The sequence below is a fragment of the Colletotrichum spaethianum genome, assembly GCF_022836535.1.
Source record: "Colletotrichum spaethianum MAFF 239500 DNA, contig01, whole genome shotgun sequence".
NCBI lineage: Eukaryota > Fungi > Ascomycota > Sordariomycetes > Glomerellales > Glomerellaceae > Colletotrichum > Colletotrichum spaethianum.
This window is the reverse complement of record NW_026054771.1, coordinates 662,037-680,569: the sequence shown is the minus strand read 5'-3', so window position 1 is coordinate 680,569 and position 18,533 is coordinate 662,037. Positions and strand designations below refer to the sequence as shown.

General features: G+C 55.2%; 8 protein-coding genes across 8 annotated transcripts; 5 read left to right on the top strand and 3 right to left on the bottom strand.

Annotated features, from left to right (window-relative positions):
* Nucleotides 1-2,714: 2,714 nt before the first annotated feature.
* On the top strand, nt 2,715-6,223 carry ColSpa_00177 (uncharacterized protein; the record flags this gene model as incomplete). Its single annotated transcript, XM_049266389.1, has 2 exons — nt 2,715-3,223; nt 3,274-6,223. 2 exons carry the CDS (start codon nt 2,715-2,717, stop codon nt 6,221-6,223), a joined length of 3,459 nt encoding a protein of 1,152 aa, XP_049122346.1.
* Nucleotides 6,224-7,228: 1,005 nt separating this feature from the next.
* Nucleotides 7,229-8,356, top strand: ColSpa_00176 (putative ATP-citrate synthase subunit 1; the record flags this gene model as incomplete). Its single annotated transcript, XM_049266388.1, has 1 exon — nt 7,229-8,356. One exon carries the CDS (start codon nt 7,229-7,231, stop codon nt 8,354-8,356), a length of 1,128 nt encoding a protein of 375 aa, XP_049122345.1.
* Nucleotides 8,357-8,686: 330 nt separating this feature from the next.
* ColSpa_00175 (S-(hydroxymethyl)glutathione dehydrogenase) lies at nt 8,687-9,462 on the bottom strand (the record flags this gene model as incomplete). The annotated part of the gene is made up of 2 exons (XM_049266387.1): nt 8,687-9,309; nt 9,396-9,462. The coding sequence occupies 2 exons, from the start codon at nt 9,460-9,462 to the stop codon at nt 8,687-8,689; spliced, it is 690 nt and encodes a 229-aa protein (XP_049122344.1).
* A 371-nt stretch (nt 9,463-9,833) lies between these two features.
* Nucleotides 9,834-12,019, top strand: ColSpa_00174 (pumilio y domain family member 6; the record flags this gene model as incomplete). The annotated part of the gene is made up of 3 exons (XM_049266386.1): nt 9,834-9,882; nt 9,918-10,109; nt 10,185-12,019. 3 exons carry the CDS (start codon nt 9,834-9,836, stop codon nt 12,017-12,019), a joined length of 2,076 nt encoding a protein of 691 aa, XP_049122343.1.
* A 1,261-nt stretch (nt 12,020-13,280) lies between these two features.
* Nucleotides 13,281-14,606, top strand: ColSpa_00173 (uncharacterized protein; the record flags this gene model as incomplete). The annotated part of the gene is made up of 2 exons (XM_049266385.1): nt 13,281-14,016; nt 14,071-14,606. 2 exons carry the CDS (start codon nt 13,281-13,283, stop codon nt 14,604-14,606), a joined length of 1,272 nt encoding a protein of 423 aa, XP_049122342.1.
* A 710-nt stretch (nt 14,607-15,316) lies between these two features.
* On the bottom strand, nt 15,317-15,927 carry ColSpa_00172 (DNA-directed RNA polymerase II subunit rpb4; the record flags this gene model as incomplete). Its single annotated transcript, XM_049266384.1, has 3 exons — nt 15,317-15,438; nt 15,516-15,643; nt 15,743-15,927. The coding sequence occupies 3 exons, from the start codon at nt 15,925-15,927 to the stop codon at nt 15,317-15,319; spliced, it is 435 nt and encodes a 144-aa protein (XP_049122341.1).
* A 608-nt stretch (nt 15,928-16,535) lies between these two features.
* On the top strand, nt 16,536-17,162 carry ColSpa_00171 (transport protein particle subunit trs31; the record flags this gene model as incomplete). The annotated part of the gene is made up of 2 exons (XM_049266383.1): nt 16,536-16,720; nt 16,799-17,162. The coding sequence occupies 2 exons, from the start codon at nt 16,536-16,538 to the stop codon at nt 17,160-17,162; spliced, it is 549 nt and encodes a 182-aa protein (XP_049122340.1).
* Nucleotides 17,163-17,388: 226 nt separating this feature from the next.
* ColSpa_00170 (26S proteasome non-ATPase regulatory subunit 4) lies at nt 17,389-18,334 on the bottom strand (the record flags this gene model as incomplete). The annotated part of the gene is made up of 2 exons (XM_049266382.1): nt 17,389-17,979; nt 18,044-18,334. 2 exons carry the CDS (start codon nt 18,332-18,334, stop codon nt 17,389-17,391), a joined length of 882 nt encoding a protein of 293 aa, XP_049122339.1.
* Nucleotides 18,335-18,533: the final 199 nt, after the last annotated feature.

Here is an 18,533-nt window from a genome sequence, read left to right as displayed (position 1 = left end):
TTGTCTTCATCTCCGTCTTTTATTGTCCATGAGATGCGAACAATACTACATTAGGCACCTAGGCATGTCGGCAGCCGGACAGTGAGACGATTAGGGAAAGGGTTGTCGGCCAGGCTTGCCGCATGCTACCCTATATTGCTATTCCAACGTAAGGATCATACCGACGTAGGCTGGCAGACGGGCTCAGGCAGGCCATTGTGGTGGCACTCGCATGCTGTTTATAGGTATGTATGGCGAGGTAGAGTGACGACAGCGATTCAGTGTTTGGGAGTAATCAGCGATAACGAGGGTGTGGTGTTGTTCAGCGTTCGATGTCTCAACAAGCACGCGACCGGATTAGCTATCGTCCAACGTTTGTGGCCTTTGGAGCGTTCGTTCAGAGGTGGTGCCTTGCTAAGCCGTTTCGAGGCCGGCGTGTGCTTTCCAGCGTGAGACGGCGCCAGCAAAAGGCACGACGGATGGCACTATGGACGATTATCTCAAGCAGAGACATAGGTCTCATACCAGCTGATGGTGTGGAATGGATCGGGCGAGACAATGGTAGCAGTAGGTACTTAGTAGGTTGGCTCATGCGGAATACCATCGGCACGTCATAAGGTGGCAGTACTGGGGTTTCAGGCCGGGCGCTAGACAAGCACAGCCATGGAAGGAGCCCTTTCCCCCCTTTCAATCCCTTTGCGACGACGACGACGACGACGACGACGGTGACGACCTATCACGTTCGCATCGGATTCGAGGTCGATCTGCACTGACAGATTGCGTGTCCCGTGTGCGCGCGTGTGTTCGTAGAGCGACCTTGCTTGAAACCTTTTTTTGTTGGTATCCGTAGCATGTTCGTGGGTTGTGCCGGATTGAAAAGAAGGGTCCCGCGTCCAAGCTGCGAGGTGCGGACAAATCGTGGCCGTGCTACACGAGAGTTGGCGGTCGTGGGCGACAAGACGGATCGAGAAAATACAGTAGTTGGGTGGACTCACGGCGGCTTCCCATCTGGGCAGAATGACTATCTCGTACCTAACTCGCAGTCGCTCCCAGTCTGGCTGACATATCTGAAGGCGAAATGGGCCAAATACCTAGGCCAGACGGGCAACGACGGGGCTCAGCTGCGCCTTACTGGGTGGAGACAGGCAAATCCGACTGGGGATGTCCAACGGGCAGTCAACCGGCAACTCTGAATACGCCCGGGGACCCCTTGGACCTGTGGCTTTTTGAGGAGGGAGGACACCGGATGGGTTGATGGAGAGGAACTGGAGTGGAAGAAGGAAACAGAACCCGGAGAGCAGGCACCCAGCAAGCTGGCTTTCAGCGGTAGGACCGTGGAGGAGGTACATGCACCAATGTATATCTACCTTGTGCAGGGCAGGGATGGGTACTTTGAGGCACCTCCTCTGCCCGTATCGCCCACTGCTGCCGGGCTTCTCCTAGCAACCAGCCAACGCACTGATGAATTTTCGATGGCCGACAGCGCCGAGAACCGAAGGGATTCATGCTGAGTACACCACTCGGTATCCGTAGTATGTGTGAGCTCTCCGTGGGACGGGACGGGATGGCATGTCATGGCGGAGGCCAAGAGGTAATAGAATAGGACCCCAAGGCAGAGCGTAGAACCTGCGATTGCTATTTCGGAACCTGAAGTGAAGGATGCTTAGCCACCAGGGGGGCTTGCGGATGCATCTGGCGCGAGGTGCTGTTCTGTTTTCCATGTCGCACTTCGACTTTTCGCACGTATGTGCAGTACAGAGCTTCCAGGCTCACAGAAACAAGCCCCCCGAGAGGTGCGCCCCGCTACTGTATGTACGTGCGCTGAGCTGGGCGACCGATCCGCACCTGAACGGACATGGGTGAGCGAGCATGGACAGGTGATCTGCAAGGTACATCCTCCAAAGTCCCCTCGAGCAAAAATGGTCCAGAACCCAAAGGTACCCGTACTTTTGCTCCAAGTCTACCCTTTCCGCAGCACTTTTCCCTGACCGTCTTGCGTTCTCTCGCGCGACAATATCCCGTCTTTCCTGCCGGCCTGCTGCACCTGCGCCGCCGATACCACCACCACCATCAGAACCACACGCATACGTCGCTCGCTCAGTCAGACACACACACACACACACACACACACACACACACACACCCACATACACACGCAAAACATTCCTCCCTCTCCCCTCATCAATTTTCATCCATCTTTCACAGCACACGCCATCCCGCTGCCCATCGATCCCGCCGAAGGCCACCGGCCAGACAATACAGCTACAGGAAGCAAATCAAAACAGTAGAGCATCACCGTCGAGTTTCCGATACGATACCCGCTGAGACGAATCAAAGTAAAGTGCCCGGCAACGGCACCAGAGACGAGCCGACTGCTGCAGCTCCCCCAAGATGCCGGGATTCTAGCACACGACTCTCGTGTTTCTCTTCTCTGCCTCTGTGCGTCGCTCGCCCACCACCCCACCGCGCTGCGAGCCTTCCATCTGCAGCGCTTGTCGACTACGCTACAAAACGATACGCCAGTCCGAAACATGCGAATGCCTCCTTACGCTCCTCCAAGAGATCTGCCCCATCCCGAAAGTGTTCCAAGACATGCAGCTACCGCTCGCCCTGAATATGGAAAACCTGCTCTTTCACTGCCATTCCAATCCATGAAGTCTTCATCCTCGCTGGAGAGGCCCGCCACTCGCTCGCTTCATCAAGGACCCCGATATTCTTCACCACAATCGCTCACTATGGATTGTGGCCGTACTTCTCGAATACGGCCACAGCCATCTAGTAGCCGCCCGTTACCTTGCCGCTCGTTCGCCGCTCTTCTGCTCGTTCTTCTCGCTTGCCTGCTGATACGCCCCGTGTCCGCCGTCCTGATCCCTTTCGACAACTGCCTCCCCGATAGCTACAGGAACTACGAACCGCTGCCCCTGCAATGGAGCCCCGTTTACGTTGACGCTCGCTTCGACACCGAAAACCCGGACCACTCTCTTCAAATCATCGTATGGGGCAATGTGTCGGGTTCGTATTACGACGTGAAGCTTCCTCCTGCGGGCGATCCGCTCTGGAACGATTCTAGCTATCAAGATGGCAAAATCCTCGACTACACCAAAGCAGGCAACAAAGTCACCACTCTCGCGAGCAAGGTCAACTTCTTGACGTATGAGCCTTTCAGCAATGTCTCCAGCTTCTGCAACTATAGCCTCGTCGATGGCTCCTGCCCTCTTGGTCCGGTCTTCAACTCGACGCCCATGTAAGACTCCCTTATGCCGTGCAATCTAAGCCCGACTAACCTCACTGCAGTACGAACCCGTATGGCAACTTGCCTTCAGTAAACATTACAACCAATATGGGCTCGTCGTATGCCTTCGCCTCGCTTGCTGCGACTCTCCAAATCATCTATGGAGACGACTCGGCTAGGCATATCGGCTGCGCTTCTGCCACCGTAACTCCGGATTTGGGCGGTACCCGCGATCTTTTGCGTTACTTACCGCTCGTTGTGCTGCTCTTTGTTGGATTCGCAACCATGTTCGCCTCTGTATTCAGCCCGTGGGGGTCCACAGACATCTTCCACTGGACAACCAACTATGGACGAGACGCCGATCTGTTGCGCTTGGTGACGCCCGGGTTCGGGGACTGTCTTCAATATATCCAGTTTGTGGCTCTCACCGGTGGGCTGACTCTCAACTACCCAGGGTTCTACCAGCCTGTTGTCAGTCAGGCGAGTTGGTCCGCATTGATGTTCAACGAGAGCTTCGTGAGCAAGTCCCCGGGCTGGCAGTCGATTCAAGATGGTATCTACGTGACCAACGGCTCTTACGGACTGCACCGCTACGCACAGATGGTGGGCATGACCGATGTTGAGGATATCTGGGCTGGAACCATGGTTTGGGTTTGCGTCATCGTTGCTGCCCTGTTCGTCCTCATTCAGATTGGTTTCTTCTGCCGCTGGGTCCTGCGGTTCATTAGTGACACCCCTGAAGAGGACCTTCGGGCCAAGAATATTCCCTTCTCAGTGGGGAACGTTGTGCGGATAGTTTTCAACTACCTGCTGCTGCCTATCGTAGCACTGTCTACCTTTCAGCTGGTTGTTGCCAGTCAGTCTCGCGACTTTGCTGTGGCATTGGCCGTCATCACTCTTCTCATCTTGGTGTGCTTTGCCGCATGGCTCCTGTACTTGATCTTCAGGACTAGGCCAAGAGCCGTTCTGTTCGATGATCTGCCGACCGTATTGCTCTATGGGCCACTTTACAACACATACTCGGACGAGGCGGCAGCCTTCGCGCTCATTCCGGTTACCCTTACGTTCATCCGCGGCATTGCAATTGGCGCCGTACAGCCTGTCGGGATTGTACAAATCGTTCTGCTCGCCATTTGCGAGGTCATCCATGTGTTGACTCTTCACGCATTCAGACCTTTCCAGTCTCCGACATCCATGAACGCCTACCACACTCTTTTCTCGGTTTTGCGCTTCACCACCGTCATGCTCATGGTCGCGTTCGTGCCACAAATGGGTGTCACCGAAGGACCCAAGGGGTGGATTGGCTATACGATTTTGCTCATTCACGCCTGTGTTTTAGTTCTCGGGTTCTTTCTGAACGCCCTGATTACGATCATCGAGGTGACGGCACGAATTCTTGGCGCCGGAGGTGACGACACCCGCGGCCTCACGCGCGGTGGCCTGTCAAAGATCTTTGGCATGCGCCAGTTGCAGCGTCGGACTTCCCGGAGAGGCCATGGCCCATCCCGGATCAGTCATCTGTCAACAATGGGTATGCTCGATGCCGATGAAACGTCAAAGGCTGGATATGTGATGCGTGGTGGCAGGTTAAGGAGCGAGTCGGCAGGTAGCGGGTTCCTCCTCCGAAGCCAACAGCGCAGCTCTTCCGCCCTTGACAGCATCGACCCATATACCGGACAGGCTCGTAACTTAGATAGCGGCAGTAACTTTACCCCGACAACGCCCGGCGAAGTTAGCACTTTCTCTTTCCTGCCGTCCCCCGCCGCCGCCACTCGGCCTCCTGCGGCTGTTACTGTCGAATCTGCAGACCCATATTACCGACCGCCGAGACGCCGTGGCGACACACTCAACGGCTCATCTACGTCTCTGCCACATCGGGCTTCCGTCGCTGACTCCCGCCGATACAGTCAAGGTGGCGCACACCTCGGAGACGCTGCGGCAGACCTGGAGGCCCAGTTATCGAGGGGACCGACACCAGCTCCGCAGGCCATCAATCTCGCCCCGAGAGCAGATTACTCGACCAGAGAGGTTGACTTTTACTACGGTGTTCGAGGCCCCGCCCTTAATTCGGAGGGTGTTGGCCGTAAACTGAGGACAGGCCCCGCTGACCCGACAAAACCAATGGCTACAGCTGCAGGGTGGTTCCGTACCATGTTCGGTGGCAAGAGCAAGGAGAAGGGTAAGGGATTCGAAGTAGTGCGAAGCTCAAGGATGCCGCCAGCTATGCGCGCCGCAGCCGATGCGGAGTATGATGCAGAGGCTCCACCAGAAGGCATCCCGGTGGCCATGGGTGTCTTGAGAAACGGTCCCATCGAATCCGACGACGACGAACCGAAAAACAAGACAGCACGGAACCACGCCGACAATGGGGAGAACACTGAAAATCTGCTCAACGACGACGGTGTTTCGGTCGTATCAACTGAATCGGAGATCGAAGCGATCGGCATGCCGAAAGTGTCTGACGCGCCGCCGACCCTGCCGGGAATAGCGAGCTCGGGTAGCTTCACGTTGCCAAATAGAGTTCCATCAATAGCAAGTCGATCTGCTTCACAGAAACACAGACGCCAGTCGACGGAATCCGACATCCCAGAAATTCCCCGGAAGAGCTCGAAGAGGGACTCTGGTGTGCCCCGTGGACACTCCCCAACCCCTTCGTTCAACCTGATCCCGCCAACCTCTCCCGCGGGCCCCTTGAGGGGCGGACAAGCTGGAGACATAGCCGCACAGGGTAATCTTTCATCATCGCCAAACTCTGGGCGACTACCCTTTGAACGGTCAGAATCGCATCAGAAACGGCTGTCTTCCAACGGGTCATCTCTGGAAGAGTTCAACATTCGCAGGACGTCGAGCACTGAAAGACCAACCAGCTATGGCGTTGTCACTCAGCACAGCATTAGCAGAGTTGATCCTGGGTCTGACCAGCAGGTTGATCTTTTGGGGAGCTCTGCCGAGCTCGTCGATGAGTGGGGAACTCCCAGCAGAGGTTCTTCGGCAAGAGGTCGAGCTTATTGAGGGAATGAATTCTCCTCACAATTCTCCTCAACAACCAATGCACAGTCCCTTCTTTTACTTACTCATCACCGTGAGAGAAGGTATTTTCTTTTTTGATGTACACGATGTATAGATCCGCCGCAGTGGACTACTCGAATTGCTTGGTGCCGAGAAACGCATATTGGGCTGGAATTGGAGTTTTGGTTATTATGTTTATGCTTTGGTCCTTATTAGCGATGGCGTCTTAAAAATGGGACCAGGCTGGTATCTAATGCGCGGCCTATTATTGTCCTTAAGGGGTTTACTGTTTTTATGGACAGCGCTGGCCGACAGGGCCAAGAATTGTAACTAGTCACGACACTGCCTTTACAGGGTTGTATAGTCTCCATCCAATACTTTAATGAGCGAAGCTCCAATACGGCATGCGCTATTCGTAGCCGTTGGAAAATATTAAGCACCACAGCCTCATCTTCGGGAGCACCGGACTGTACCAATGCGAATATGCGTCATAGATTCTACCGTTATGCAAAGCTGAGGTACCCAAGTTGACGCCTCTTCAATTAGCCTCCAGAAGAGCGTACCGTTCAGAGCAAGTCGGATGTGTCAGGTACAAATTGACCATGCTGGTACGATATCTCGTTCATGCCTGGGAGAGTGCTTATGCCCGCCGCACTCGCCCAAGTACTGTGAGGATGCCAAAGACTTATACTAACAGGTAGTAAAAGGGTCGAGGTGGAGTTGCGGGATCGGTGAGCTGAGCTGTCGTTGTCGGTGTGCAACCCCGCCATCGATATCACCGAACTTATCGATAAGATTGCCGTGGTGCGATAAGAATTTTTCTTGAAGGCCCAGTTGGAACCCACCACGGGCGAGCGCTGGCACGACTCACCTCTCATTCTCATCGCTCACTTCAAACAACTCTCATTCAAATCTATAAAGCTTTTGCGACCTTCCCTCCAAAGATCAGACAGCGCATACAGCATTCAGCACGAGCCGCCCAAAAGAGGAAGAAAGAAAGATCGCACAATGGCGCCAACACGCCCCAACAAGAAGGTGAAAAAGAGAACGGAGAAGAAGCCTGCCAACCCCGCCCTGTCCCTTGCCGAGGCCGCCACAAAACTGCAAGAGGGTGATCTGGAGAATGCCGTCTCAGCTGCGAAGAAGGCCCTCGACGGCACGGGCGTGGGCGGCGACTATGAGCTGGCGGCGGTGAACCTCCTGGGCCTCATCGCCATTGAGATGGGCGAGGTGGACGAGGCGCGGGCCTACTTCCTGCGGGCCGTCGAGCTCGACGCTGATGGCGCCCTCGACGAGCGCATAGGCGGCGGACCGGAAAAGTTCCTCTGGCTCGCGCAGCTCAGCGAGGAGGGCGGACAGGACAGCGTCAACTGGTTCGACAAGGGCGCGCAGTCGCTCAGGGGCCAGATCCAGGCGCTCGAGGACCTGCCGAAGCGAAGCGCCGAGCAGGAGGCGCAGCTAGAGGAGCGCAAAAGGAAGCTTGGCGGTACGCTGTGCGCCGTGGCCGAGGTGTACATGACGGACTTGTCGTGGGAGGCGGACGCGGAGCAGCGGTGCGAGGCGCTCATTACCGAGGCGGGGTTGGTCGCGCCCGAGTCGGCGGAGACGTGGCAGACGGTGGCGAACGTGAGGATATCGCAGGAGAAGGTGGACGAGGCGAGGGCGGCGCTGGCGAGGAGCCTGGAGTTGTGGGTGGACCTGCCGCCGCTGGATCCCAACGTGCCGGACTTCCCGACGAGGATCAGCCTGGTGCGGCTGCTGCTCGAGGTGGAGATGGAGAAGGAGGCGATTGAGGTGCTCGAGAGGCTCGTGGGCGACGACGACCAGAGCGTGGAGGCGTGGTACCTCGGTGGCTGGGCCTTGTTCATCATCGGTGAGAAGGTCAAGGCCAAGGGCGAGGGCCAGTTGGGCGAGGACGACGAGGACTGGAAGGCCACGTGGGACACGTCGAGGCGGTGGTTGATGCGGTGCCAAAAGCTCTACCAGGAGCAGGAGTACGAGGACGAGCGGCTGGGCGAGCACGCCAAGGAGCTGTTCGCTTCCATCAACAAGGAGCTCGGCGACCTGCCGGCGGAGGACGAGGATGACGGATGGGAAGATGCCGGCAGCGACGAGGACGAGGCGATGGAGGAGTAAACTAGCAATGGTTTTGGAGGCGAACGAAGACAAGATCATGACTATTGGGAGGCTCGGCTGATAGAATCAAAATCATGGAGTTTTGGGAGTCGGAAACCGGGGTGGGGACAACAAAAAAAGACGCCAAAAAGTCGTGAATCTTTTTCCTTTTCCTTTTCTTTTCTTCTTCTTCTTTCCCTTGCAGTCATCAAGGGTTCATTCATCGAGGCATATAGATGGAGGTATATACCAGAACCACATTCGTTCCTTTTCTAGGTCCCGAATTAAAAACGCCAGTGAAATGCACTCTTTTCTTCCCTTCATTTCATCAAAACACTAAAAGCCGCCGCCTTACGCAGCCTCGACCTTGAGCTTGTCAACCCCCTCCACCAAGCCCGCGCCATCTTCCTCGTCCTCGTCAATAACCTTACCAACCAGGCCGCGCTCCCACAACTGCTTCCCCGTCAGCTTGACGGGCTCCTTGATCTTAGCCTTCTTCAGCTCGGCGAGGCGCTCCTCCTCTTCCCGCTGCTTCTGCTCCTCCATCTCCTTGATGAAGTCGGCGCGCCACTTGAGGAACGTCTCGGGCGTGACGGGGGTGCCGTGAAACTTCTTGTTCTCCTCGCGCTCGAGCGCCGCGGCGCGCTCCTCGTGCTCCTTCTCCCGCGCCTGCTTGCGCTCCTCAATGAGCGCCTCGGCGGCCTCCTTGAGTGCCGACACCAGCGAGAAGACCATGGCCATGCCGAGGTTCTCTTGGATCGTCTCCTCGAGTCCCTGGAGAAGGTGCTCTCGGTCCTCTGAGACGTTGAACCACTCGTACGGCGCGGCATTGGGTACGGACTGCAGGTCGAGCGTGGGCGGCTCATCGGGGTAGGCTTCCGGGTAGCGGACCTGTAGGAACATCGTGGGCGGATCGTCCTCCTCTCCCGGGACGTCCAGGGCGATTTGTATTCTGAACTCGGTTTCCGAGATATCTGTGGTGGTGCCCGTGGTCAGTGACGTTGTTGCTTGAGGTGGCATGGCATGGCATGACATGGTGGGGTAACGGATCGCAACTCACCTGTGATCTCCTCTGGGAAGATGGACTCGAGCACCTCGCGCTCCTCGACTTGTTCTTCACGCCCCATTTCTCAATGTGTGCAGCTCTTACAAGCTTTCTTGATTGCTCAATAGAAAAAAGTGATGGTGATTTTTGGGGTAGAGGGTCGTCCTTGGAGATGTAGCTGGCGATTGAAAGATGCCGTCGATAGCAGAGGTACGTACATGCCCCATGGTGGGGTTGTGAATTCGATCCAGCCTAGCGCCTTGCTGACCGCCCGGCAATTCAAATAAAAATTTCAGAATTTCCCAAGGGACTTTGCGACCGCTGTAAGTTCCCACCCGCCCAGTCGCCCTCTCTTTGTACCCTCCCGAGAGAAAGTTCACGTATTGCGATTCCGCGGCTGTCCACAACCACATCTTTCCCACCCAAACAGCCACGCACTCTCTTCTCTTCATAATGGCATCTTCCAACGGCGTCAAGAGAAAGAGCGCTCCCGCCGGAAAGGGTGCTTCTGACGGAAAGTTCTCAAAGAAGGCCAAGATCGACTCGAAGAAAAAGGCGGAGCCTGTCGAGACCCCGAGAGCGACAATGAGGACGATCTTGACGACAACTCCTCAGACTCGGATGATGGAGGTGTCCAGCTGAATCCCCGTGACAGGGCACAGCAGGCCCAGGCCAAGAGCAAGAAGGAGGGCGCCAATGGTGCCGACAAGAACAAGGCTTTCGAGAGAGGTAAGAAATCAAGGGGGAATGATGCGCTTGCTGCAAGACTGCAATTGCAATTGCTGACTGACGTTTTTGCAACAGGCCAAAACTCTAAAGAGTCCCATGCCATCCAGAAGAAGCTGGCCCTCGAGCGCAAGGCCGCGAAGCCCTTGGCCGACGAGCTGGCACGAACCAAGAAGATTTGGGAGAGACTGCGGAGGAAGTCCCACGTGCCGTCTGAGGAGCGGAAGCAGCTGGTCGATGAGCTCTTTACCATCATCACCGGCCGGATCAAGGATTTCGTCATGAAGCACGACGCCACGCGCGCTGTCCAGACCGCTCTCAAATATGCCACCGCCGCGCAACGGAAACAGATTACCCGTGAGCTGCAGGGAACCTATACCCAGCTGGCTGAGAGCCGTTACGCCAAGTTCCTTATTGCCAAGATGGTCGTGCAGGCCGACGGCGAGATCAAGGACCTCATCATCCCCGAGTTTTACGGCAAGGTGCGCAAGTTGATCAACCACCCCGAGGCGTCATGGATTCTCGACGACATCTACCGGCAAATCGCGACGAAGGAGCAGAAGGCCATCCTTCTGAGAGAGTGGTACGGGCCTGAGTTTGCTCTCCTCGAGCGCAGCAAGGACGAGAAGCCGACTTCGGACCTGGCCGAGATCCTTGAGCAGAACCCCAGCAAGAAGCAGCCCATCCTGAAAAGTCTGCACGACATGATCAACTCGTTGGTCCAGAAGAAGATGACCGGTTTCACTATGCTGCACGACGCCATGCTGCAATACTTCCTGAACATTAAGCCCGGCACAGAAGATTTCAACTTGTTCATCGAGATGATCAAGGACGACGAGGAGGGCGACCTGCTAAAGAACATGGCATTCACCCGCTCCGGATCTCGGTTAGTGGCGTTGCTGTTGGCCAACGGCACCTCCAAGGACCGTAGAAACCTGCTCAAGGCTTACAAGGATAACTTCGTCCTGATGTCGGGCGACGCCTTTGCGCACATTGTTATTCTCACTGCCTTTGATGTGATCGACGATACAAAGATGACGTCGAAGGCCATCTTCCCTGAGCTGATTGGCGACGACAAGGAGAAGACGACAGAAAACATTGTCGTCTCCACAACAAATCCCTACGCGAGGGCCACCCTTCTGTACCTATTGGAGGGCCAGAGTAGAGCCCTTTTCCCCGCGAACATGAGCGAGGACCTGGCCATCCTCAAAGAGGTCCACGAGATCCGCCAGACAACCAGTAAGAAGGACGCCGAGGTGCGGAGAAAGGAGTTGGTTGCTGTCATTTCGCCGGCGCTTGTGGAGGCTGTAGTGTCTGCCGCGCCGGCTTTGGTAGCAGACCCCTTTGGCTGCCAGCTGGTTGCGGACGTTCTCCTCTCTGCGGAGGGTGACAAGACGGCCGCCCTCGAGGCCGTGGCAGCGGTTGCTGAGGGTGACCCGAGCGCGGAGCCTATGGAGGTCGAGGGCATCACCACTCCTGTCCACGTTTCGCGGACACCATTCGGAGGTCGGTTGATCAAGACGCTCATCGCCGGCGGCAAGTTCAACAAGGAGACCGGCAAAGTCGAGCCCGTCGAGCCGCCATTGAAATTCGCTGATATCCTGTACCCCGTCATCAAGGACTACGTCCTGGACTGGGCGACAGGACCGAGCTCCTTTGTTGTGCTCAACATGCTGGAGGCTGAGGATTTCAGCCACGCGTCCGAGTTGAAGAAGACGCTCAAGAAGCACAAAAAGGCCCTCGAGAAGGCGGCGACGGAGGAGACGGCCGAGCAGAAGGAGGCCAAGGAGGCCAAGGCCCAGAAGGAGAGCGAAAAGAGCGACAAGGGCGCGAAGAAGGGCAAGAAGAGCGGTGCCAAGTCGGATAAGCCCGTGGGCAACCTTGGCAGCAAGCTCCTGCTGGAGAAGTTGTAGGGCGGTTTCTGTACAAAATGAACCCGGATTGGCGAGCAAAAAGTTCTTCCTAATGTTTTCAAATACCCACACACGCGTGGCAGTAGGTATGTATGTCGACAATGGCGTGCAATAGGCTTAGTCTTGGGGGGAGGCATCAAATAAATGGAGTTTGGTGGTTTAAACGTATCTTAGTGAGACACAGGATCCCAAGCGAGGTGCCATCTTCGTGAACCTTGCCAATTTCGCAACCGTCCTTGAGATCTAACACACACACACACACGCAGAGAGAGAGAGAGAGAGAGAGAGAGAGAGATCTAGCTGGGCAGTGATCGAATCTTCCCGTCGGGTAGAGGGCCACTGTCTCGGTCCGTGATGTGGTGGCAAATGCAACGGGCCCGCTGCATTTGGTCTTGTCCCACCGTGTCCGTTTCCGGACGTTGTGGCTCTAACACTTGCGTCGTCGAGTCGTGAGGGGTGAGCACACGACTTCTACTACTCGTCTATAGAGAGCATTCATCCGGGAGCAAACTCCATGCGGTAGACCTACTCCGGACACGGTCAGGCGGACAGGCATCAAAGAGAGAGAGAGGGTCGGCTACCACTTCTGTAGTGTAAGTTGGCGTTCAATGCAACCTCTAGTTTGGACGGAAGGTCGGCTCTGGATCGGTCTAGGAGCGCACATTGGTGACTGTGGTACTGCCTTGGCGTGATCATCTGCCCGAGTTTGAACGCTCTGAGTAGCTGCTTTGCCCACAGGAGGAGAGAGAAAGAAACACCTAATCGATTGAATCCTAGGGTTTAAGGTCCACCCAGGTGAGAAGAGTGTCAGTGAGAGAGATGAAGAGGAGGGTACGTTGCAGGCAAGCACAAGTTGAGGTAGGTAACACCCTTCGCCCCCTTCCTTCCTTCCTTCCTTCCTTCCCTCTCTCCTTCCATACATCTGTCCAAGGTGACTGGCTGTCAACTACCTTGGGGCCTCCTTCTTTTTCCCTTCACTTTTTTTCCTCTCGGATACAACAATTTAGCTCGTTGGTGAGGCGCCTTAGCAGACGCTGCGGTCTTCCTGCGTCACCTAACAGAAGTGCATTCTCTTCCACTTCGACTTCGTACTCTCATCGCCGCTCATTGGTTTACCTCATTTCGACCTCACTCAAAGCCATCGCGGCTTCTATGGTGTTGTACAGATCGTTGAGCCGTTGACCACGTCAATTCTCTTACGTTGCCTGCTGCCACGCACCTAGAACAATTCTTCGCCAATAAGCCACTGTCTACCGCCGATATGCGTATCTCGATTATCGCGAGAGGCAAAGACACTTGCGACGCCGGCCTCTCCTACTTCGAATGCAAAGAGGGCTATCGTGGTTGTTGCCATTTCAACCCATGCCCTGGCACCAACTGCCCGCGCGAGTTGTCAGTGACGCAGCCAGGCAAGATTGTTGCATCTGTCGCCGCGCCTGTGCTCGTCTCTGCCATCGACCCCTTGCTGTCGAAGAGACGCACGATCACCATGACCTCGACCATCACGACATACAAATCTAAATCGATGCAAGCCACGACCACTACCGTCTTCCTGCCTGACGCAACCGGCCCTGGGGGTGCTTGGTACACCGACCCAAAGGGTCGACTTGTCTCGACCGTATCCTCTTTGGATCCATCCCTGTACCCTACGGTCGATTCATCCCCTAGCGTCCCGTTCACTCTCGTCGAGCCGCAGGTCCTTATTACATCAACATCGACCGCTGCTCCCGAGCCCGGCTCCGGGAACAGTGGCCTTTCTACTGCAGCACAGGCTGGAATCGCCGCCTCTGTCTTGATCGTGCTTGTGGCAATTATCGCCGCCTGGTTCCTCTGCACCAAGCAGAGAAGGAAGCTCAGAGGTTCTCGAGAGTCCATCAGGTCCATCAGCAGAGACGGCAACAGCAGAAAAGGAAGCACAAACGGCTCAAAGGAGGATCAGAGCAACCCGCCCATTATCACCCATCCATTTCAACCTAATGGCCCTTCTTCTTTTGGAGGTAAGCGGTTGTCAGCATCTTGTGCCTGAAGTTCATGAAACTAACCACTCACAGGACACTATGAAGAGCCACAGACTCGCTTCAGCCGAGTCAGTAATATAGGCTCAGAGAAGATGATGAACCACCCGATCAGCCCTGATACTCGTAACTTGGCGATTTGGCAGCCGCCGTCAGCTGTGATTGCGAGAGTCAACATAGTCAGTCCTGGTTTTACACCTCGTACAGTCAACGCTACTCCCGACTTTATTTGCCGTACTGCCAACACGACTCCCGACTTCACTTCCCGCACTGCTAACGCGACTCCCGACTTCATCTCTCGCCTCGGCACGGCTACCCCCGAGGTTCATGGCCCACCTCAGCAGGCGGCAATCGCGGAGTTGGCTTCCCCTGGTCGACCCAAGGTCGTCGAGATTTGCAGTACTCGCAATAGCGTGCAAATGTACAAGGCGTACCACCCAATGGGCAACTCGCTTTATCCCGTCGCTGAGACCTCGCCGAGCTATCTCACTGGCAAGCTGAACCCTATTGAGGATGAGGGTTTTCAGGACCGATATGTGAATTGCTGGACTAAGTGGGATCCTATTGCTTGAGGGGTGCCATTCGATGCTTCTCAAGGGACACCAGCCGATGCCGCTGGAAAAATGGTTAATGCTTCTTGAACTCGATGGTTGGTCAAGGGGAGGTGGTTTGGGATTTCAGCAGGCGTTGGACGATACCCAGGATTGCTTTTTACATACACGATTTGCCTGATGCTGCTGGTTTCTGTCAGAGTAGATTCAAATCGGATGGAACACTTGAAAACAAGAACAACGTTGGAGACAGAGGCCATAGGATTACCCATAGCTAGACCTACTAATCTTTATCTCTACTCCACTCATCAAAAGAAGCGAATTCGATGCCATGTGAGCAGTGCCTACAGAAGTCAATGCAGACGAAAGTAATCTAGCTTGGGGGAAAGTATGTGCATAGCCTTACTTTGCCGAATTCATGGGTATTTTGGTATTCAACAGATACTTAAAAATAAAATAAAGACAATCTGATCCCCTCCCTCCTGTGTACGCCAAACATGCAGTATATACTTCTTGAGCAGAAGCGTTTCCGTGACCATTTCCATTTTTATTCTTCTTTTTGTCTTGCCTGAAATAAGCAACAATTCCTCACTTCTCTCGTCCGTTGATCGTATGTGCTGGCAACATGAGAGCAGGTCATTCTCCCAATATCACCACACGTCTTTGCTGGAAATGTGGTTCTCTCAGCTACTGCCGATTCGCGGTATTGAGGATGGAGAGGTGTAAGCCCTTTATCGGCTTTGGAGCTTGCTGATCTCATCGAGGAGTATTTGCAAATCGTCGTCGCTGATCTTATCTTGTAGAGAAGGAATGAGTGTCTTTGCTTCCTCCGCGGTTTCGCAGCAAAGCGACCCTGTGTTGGATCAGCAAACATTGCCCTTAAACGAAGATGATGAGATATTGCCCGAGGCAAGGCGACGTCCTGCCTACCTATTTGTGCACGCTCGAACTTGGCAAGCTGCTTGTGTGCGCTGAGCAAGCGCTCGACGGCCTCGACATTCTCCTTCTGGCGGAACCGGGAGAAGGCATCGAGGTAGTTAAGGGTCTGTGTCAACATTCTGCAGAGAAGCAAAAATTTAGCTGCCTGGGTTCTTGAGATAGACTTGTTTCAACTTTGGCAACAAGCATCGCGTGACGGTAGGTGCATCGCGGCTTACTCGGTTTCGTTGATGTTCTTGCGGTCCATCTTGCGCTTCGTCACGAGCGCGTTGATGACAAGAGACGCCTCCGACAGGGTGAGGGTGTCTACATGCTGGAACTCGCCGAGATTTAGGACGGTCGAGGCTTCTTCGCTGCCCGGGGGAGGGGGCTTTGGTCGCGAAGTGGGAGCGTGATGCGACATGGTGGTCGATGTTTTGCGATTTGGTCGGGGGTATGGCCAATTGGGGCAACAAGAATCGACGACGTCGGATAGATTTACACGCTGGTCAGGCCGGAGATGGTGCGCAGGTAGAGGTTTGAATGGGAAAGAAGGAACTCGTGGAGCGACCGTTGTCGGCGGAAGCTACAGCGGAGTGAGAAGGAGGGTGGGTTGTGGATGAGGCTGAGAATAATTTCCCAATGGACAAGAGGCAGGTTGTTTGTCTGAGAAAGCCCACCCCTGCCAGCTTTGGTGCCGGCCTTGTCGTCCTGTACAGCAGGTCCCTTCCGTCAGGGACGGAAGAGAGAAGGTGTCCCGCTGAGAGTGTCCCTCGGGGCTAGCGCAGGCACCAGTAGGGGGCGTCGACCCAGGGACATTGGTGTGTGTTTAGCAACCCAGGTTTGCTGGGTGCACCAACTGGAACAGCGAGGTACAGCTTAACACGTCTCCTGCCCGAACCTGATGCCAAGTGGAATATTGAAATCAAGTGTATGAACGCGATCTTCAAACGTTAATGAGAACACCCAGAAATCATTTCCTTATCCCTGATTGAAAAGTCAACAGCCGTGAGTGGGTTGACTTTCGAAGCCATGTACGTCCTTCTCCCCCGAAGAGAAGTAAAGAGGTCACTCACTAATCTTGACAACAGGACCGTCTTCGCGCTCATCGTCATCAATAAGGCCGGTGGCTTAATTTACAACCGCACCTTCCACGAGGGCGGCCTCAACCAACTAAGTACAAATGACTATCTCGTGCTAGCAGGCACTTTTCATGGGTAAGTGGAAACCTCAGGCCCCTTCATCCGACCCGTTCAAGTCGAGGGTTGAGCAGACACTCACACACGCATCACCAGTGTCCACGCCATCACCGCCCGCCTCAACCCCCTGATGAGTCGGCAAGATGCTGCGGCGGCAGCGACAGCCGCCAGCGTGACGGCGGCGGGTGGTATCCCGACGCGGCCGGAGCCGCCAACGGGGCTGGAGGTCATGGAGACGGAGAACTTCCGGCTGCAATGCTTCAACACCATGACGGGCACCAAGTTCCTGCTGTTCACCGACACGACGCAAACCAATATCGACGTCACACTGCGGAAGATATACGATCTCTACAGCGACTATGTCATGAAAAACCCCTTCTACCAGCTAGAGATGCCCATCCGGTGCGAAATGTTTGAGCGCAAGCTGCTGTCGTACATCAGGGAGATCAACAATCGATAGGTTCCGACAAGAGTCGCTGCGGATGACGAACGCAGGGGTGGGGATTCAGCAACGGAGTCTGATTTCGTTTGGGTTGGGGAACAATCACTATTATGAGACGGCGTTTGCAGGAGTACCGGGCCTTTCTATTGAGCAGCATGTGCCTTTAGGACCGAGCCAATATTTCTATTTTACATACTCGAAGTAGGGGTCAAGCAAAAAGACGGTTAAGGCGGACAGGAACACTCTACGAGGTGTCCATCGTGTCGTCGTCTCTCTTGTCGTTCTTCTTGCTCGACTCCCCATCCTTGTTGAGGAGGGGCGCATTCTCGCCTTCCTCCTTGATGTCCTCAAGTGATCCCTTCTGTCCGGCCTCGGCCTCCTCACGTGCCTTCTTCTCCTGCCGTGCCTTCTCGTCCTCCATACTCATGCGCAGCGCGAGGGCGAGCTCCGGGTCCATGGCGGGGTCAAAGTCGAACTCGCCAAAGTTGCCGCCGCTGCTCTCGCCGCCACCGCCACCACCACCACTTCCACCAGCAGAGTCACCGAGCAGGATGGGGCTCGAGATGAGCTGGTCGCTGAGAAGCTTGCTGCTTGGGGGAATGACGACCAAGTTAGAGCCCTCGCCACCCTTGACGCTCTCGTTGAACGCCTGTAGCTTCTTCTGCGTATCATCATCGTCCAGATCGCCAAACAGTACGAAGTCGACCGAAACGTTGCCCTTCTTCATCTTCTTGGCCAGCTGCACCAGTTTCTTCTCTTCCTCCTCGATGGGCGAGCAGACGAAGACGATTATCCGTTGCCGTTGGGACTTGTTCTGACGGTGCTTCAGGGCAAGCTGAAGGGGTCAAGCAAGTTAGTAGAGGGGACGGAAAGAGGGCAAAAGGGGATTTTGAACTTACGCCGGCGACTTGAATGCCCGTAGCCAGGTGTGATGTTCCCTTAATCTTTGTTTTCGTGCGGTGCAGGCCGTCCAGGATCTTGCCCTGATCTGTCGTGAGAGTGACCAATACCTCGGGACCCTTGCCTCCCATGCTCATCAAGCCAACCGAGGACTCGGGGTTACCGTTGGTAATGGTCTGGAAAATGACGTTAACAGCATCGGCTTGGGCGTCGTATCTCGTGGGTTGGTAGTCGCCATTGCGACTGCTTTCGCTGTTGTCGACAACGACCATCACCGCTTCGAGGACCATCTTGACGGTTGAGGCGAGGAAACGGTGATTAATTGGGAAAAGGAACGCTTCGTGGGTTTGATTTAGTTGTCGCTGTAGTCGACGTCGTCGAGGTTGTTCAGGATGTGTAGAGACAGACGTGGTTTACGAGATGTTGAACGGGCGAGCTTTGGATGGCGGAGGGAAGCTAGGTGGAGGGCCGGAGAGCTCCTGCGTAAGG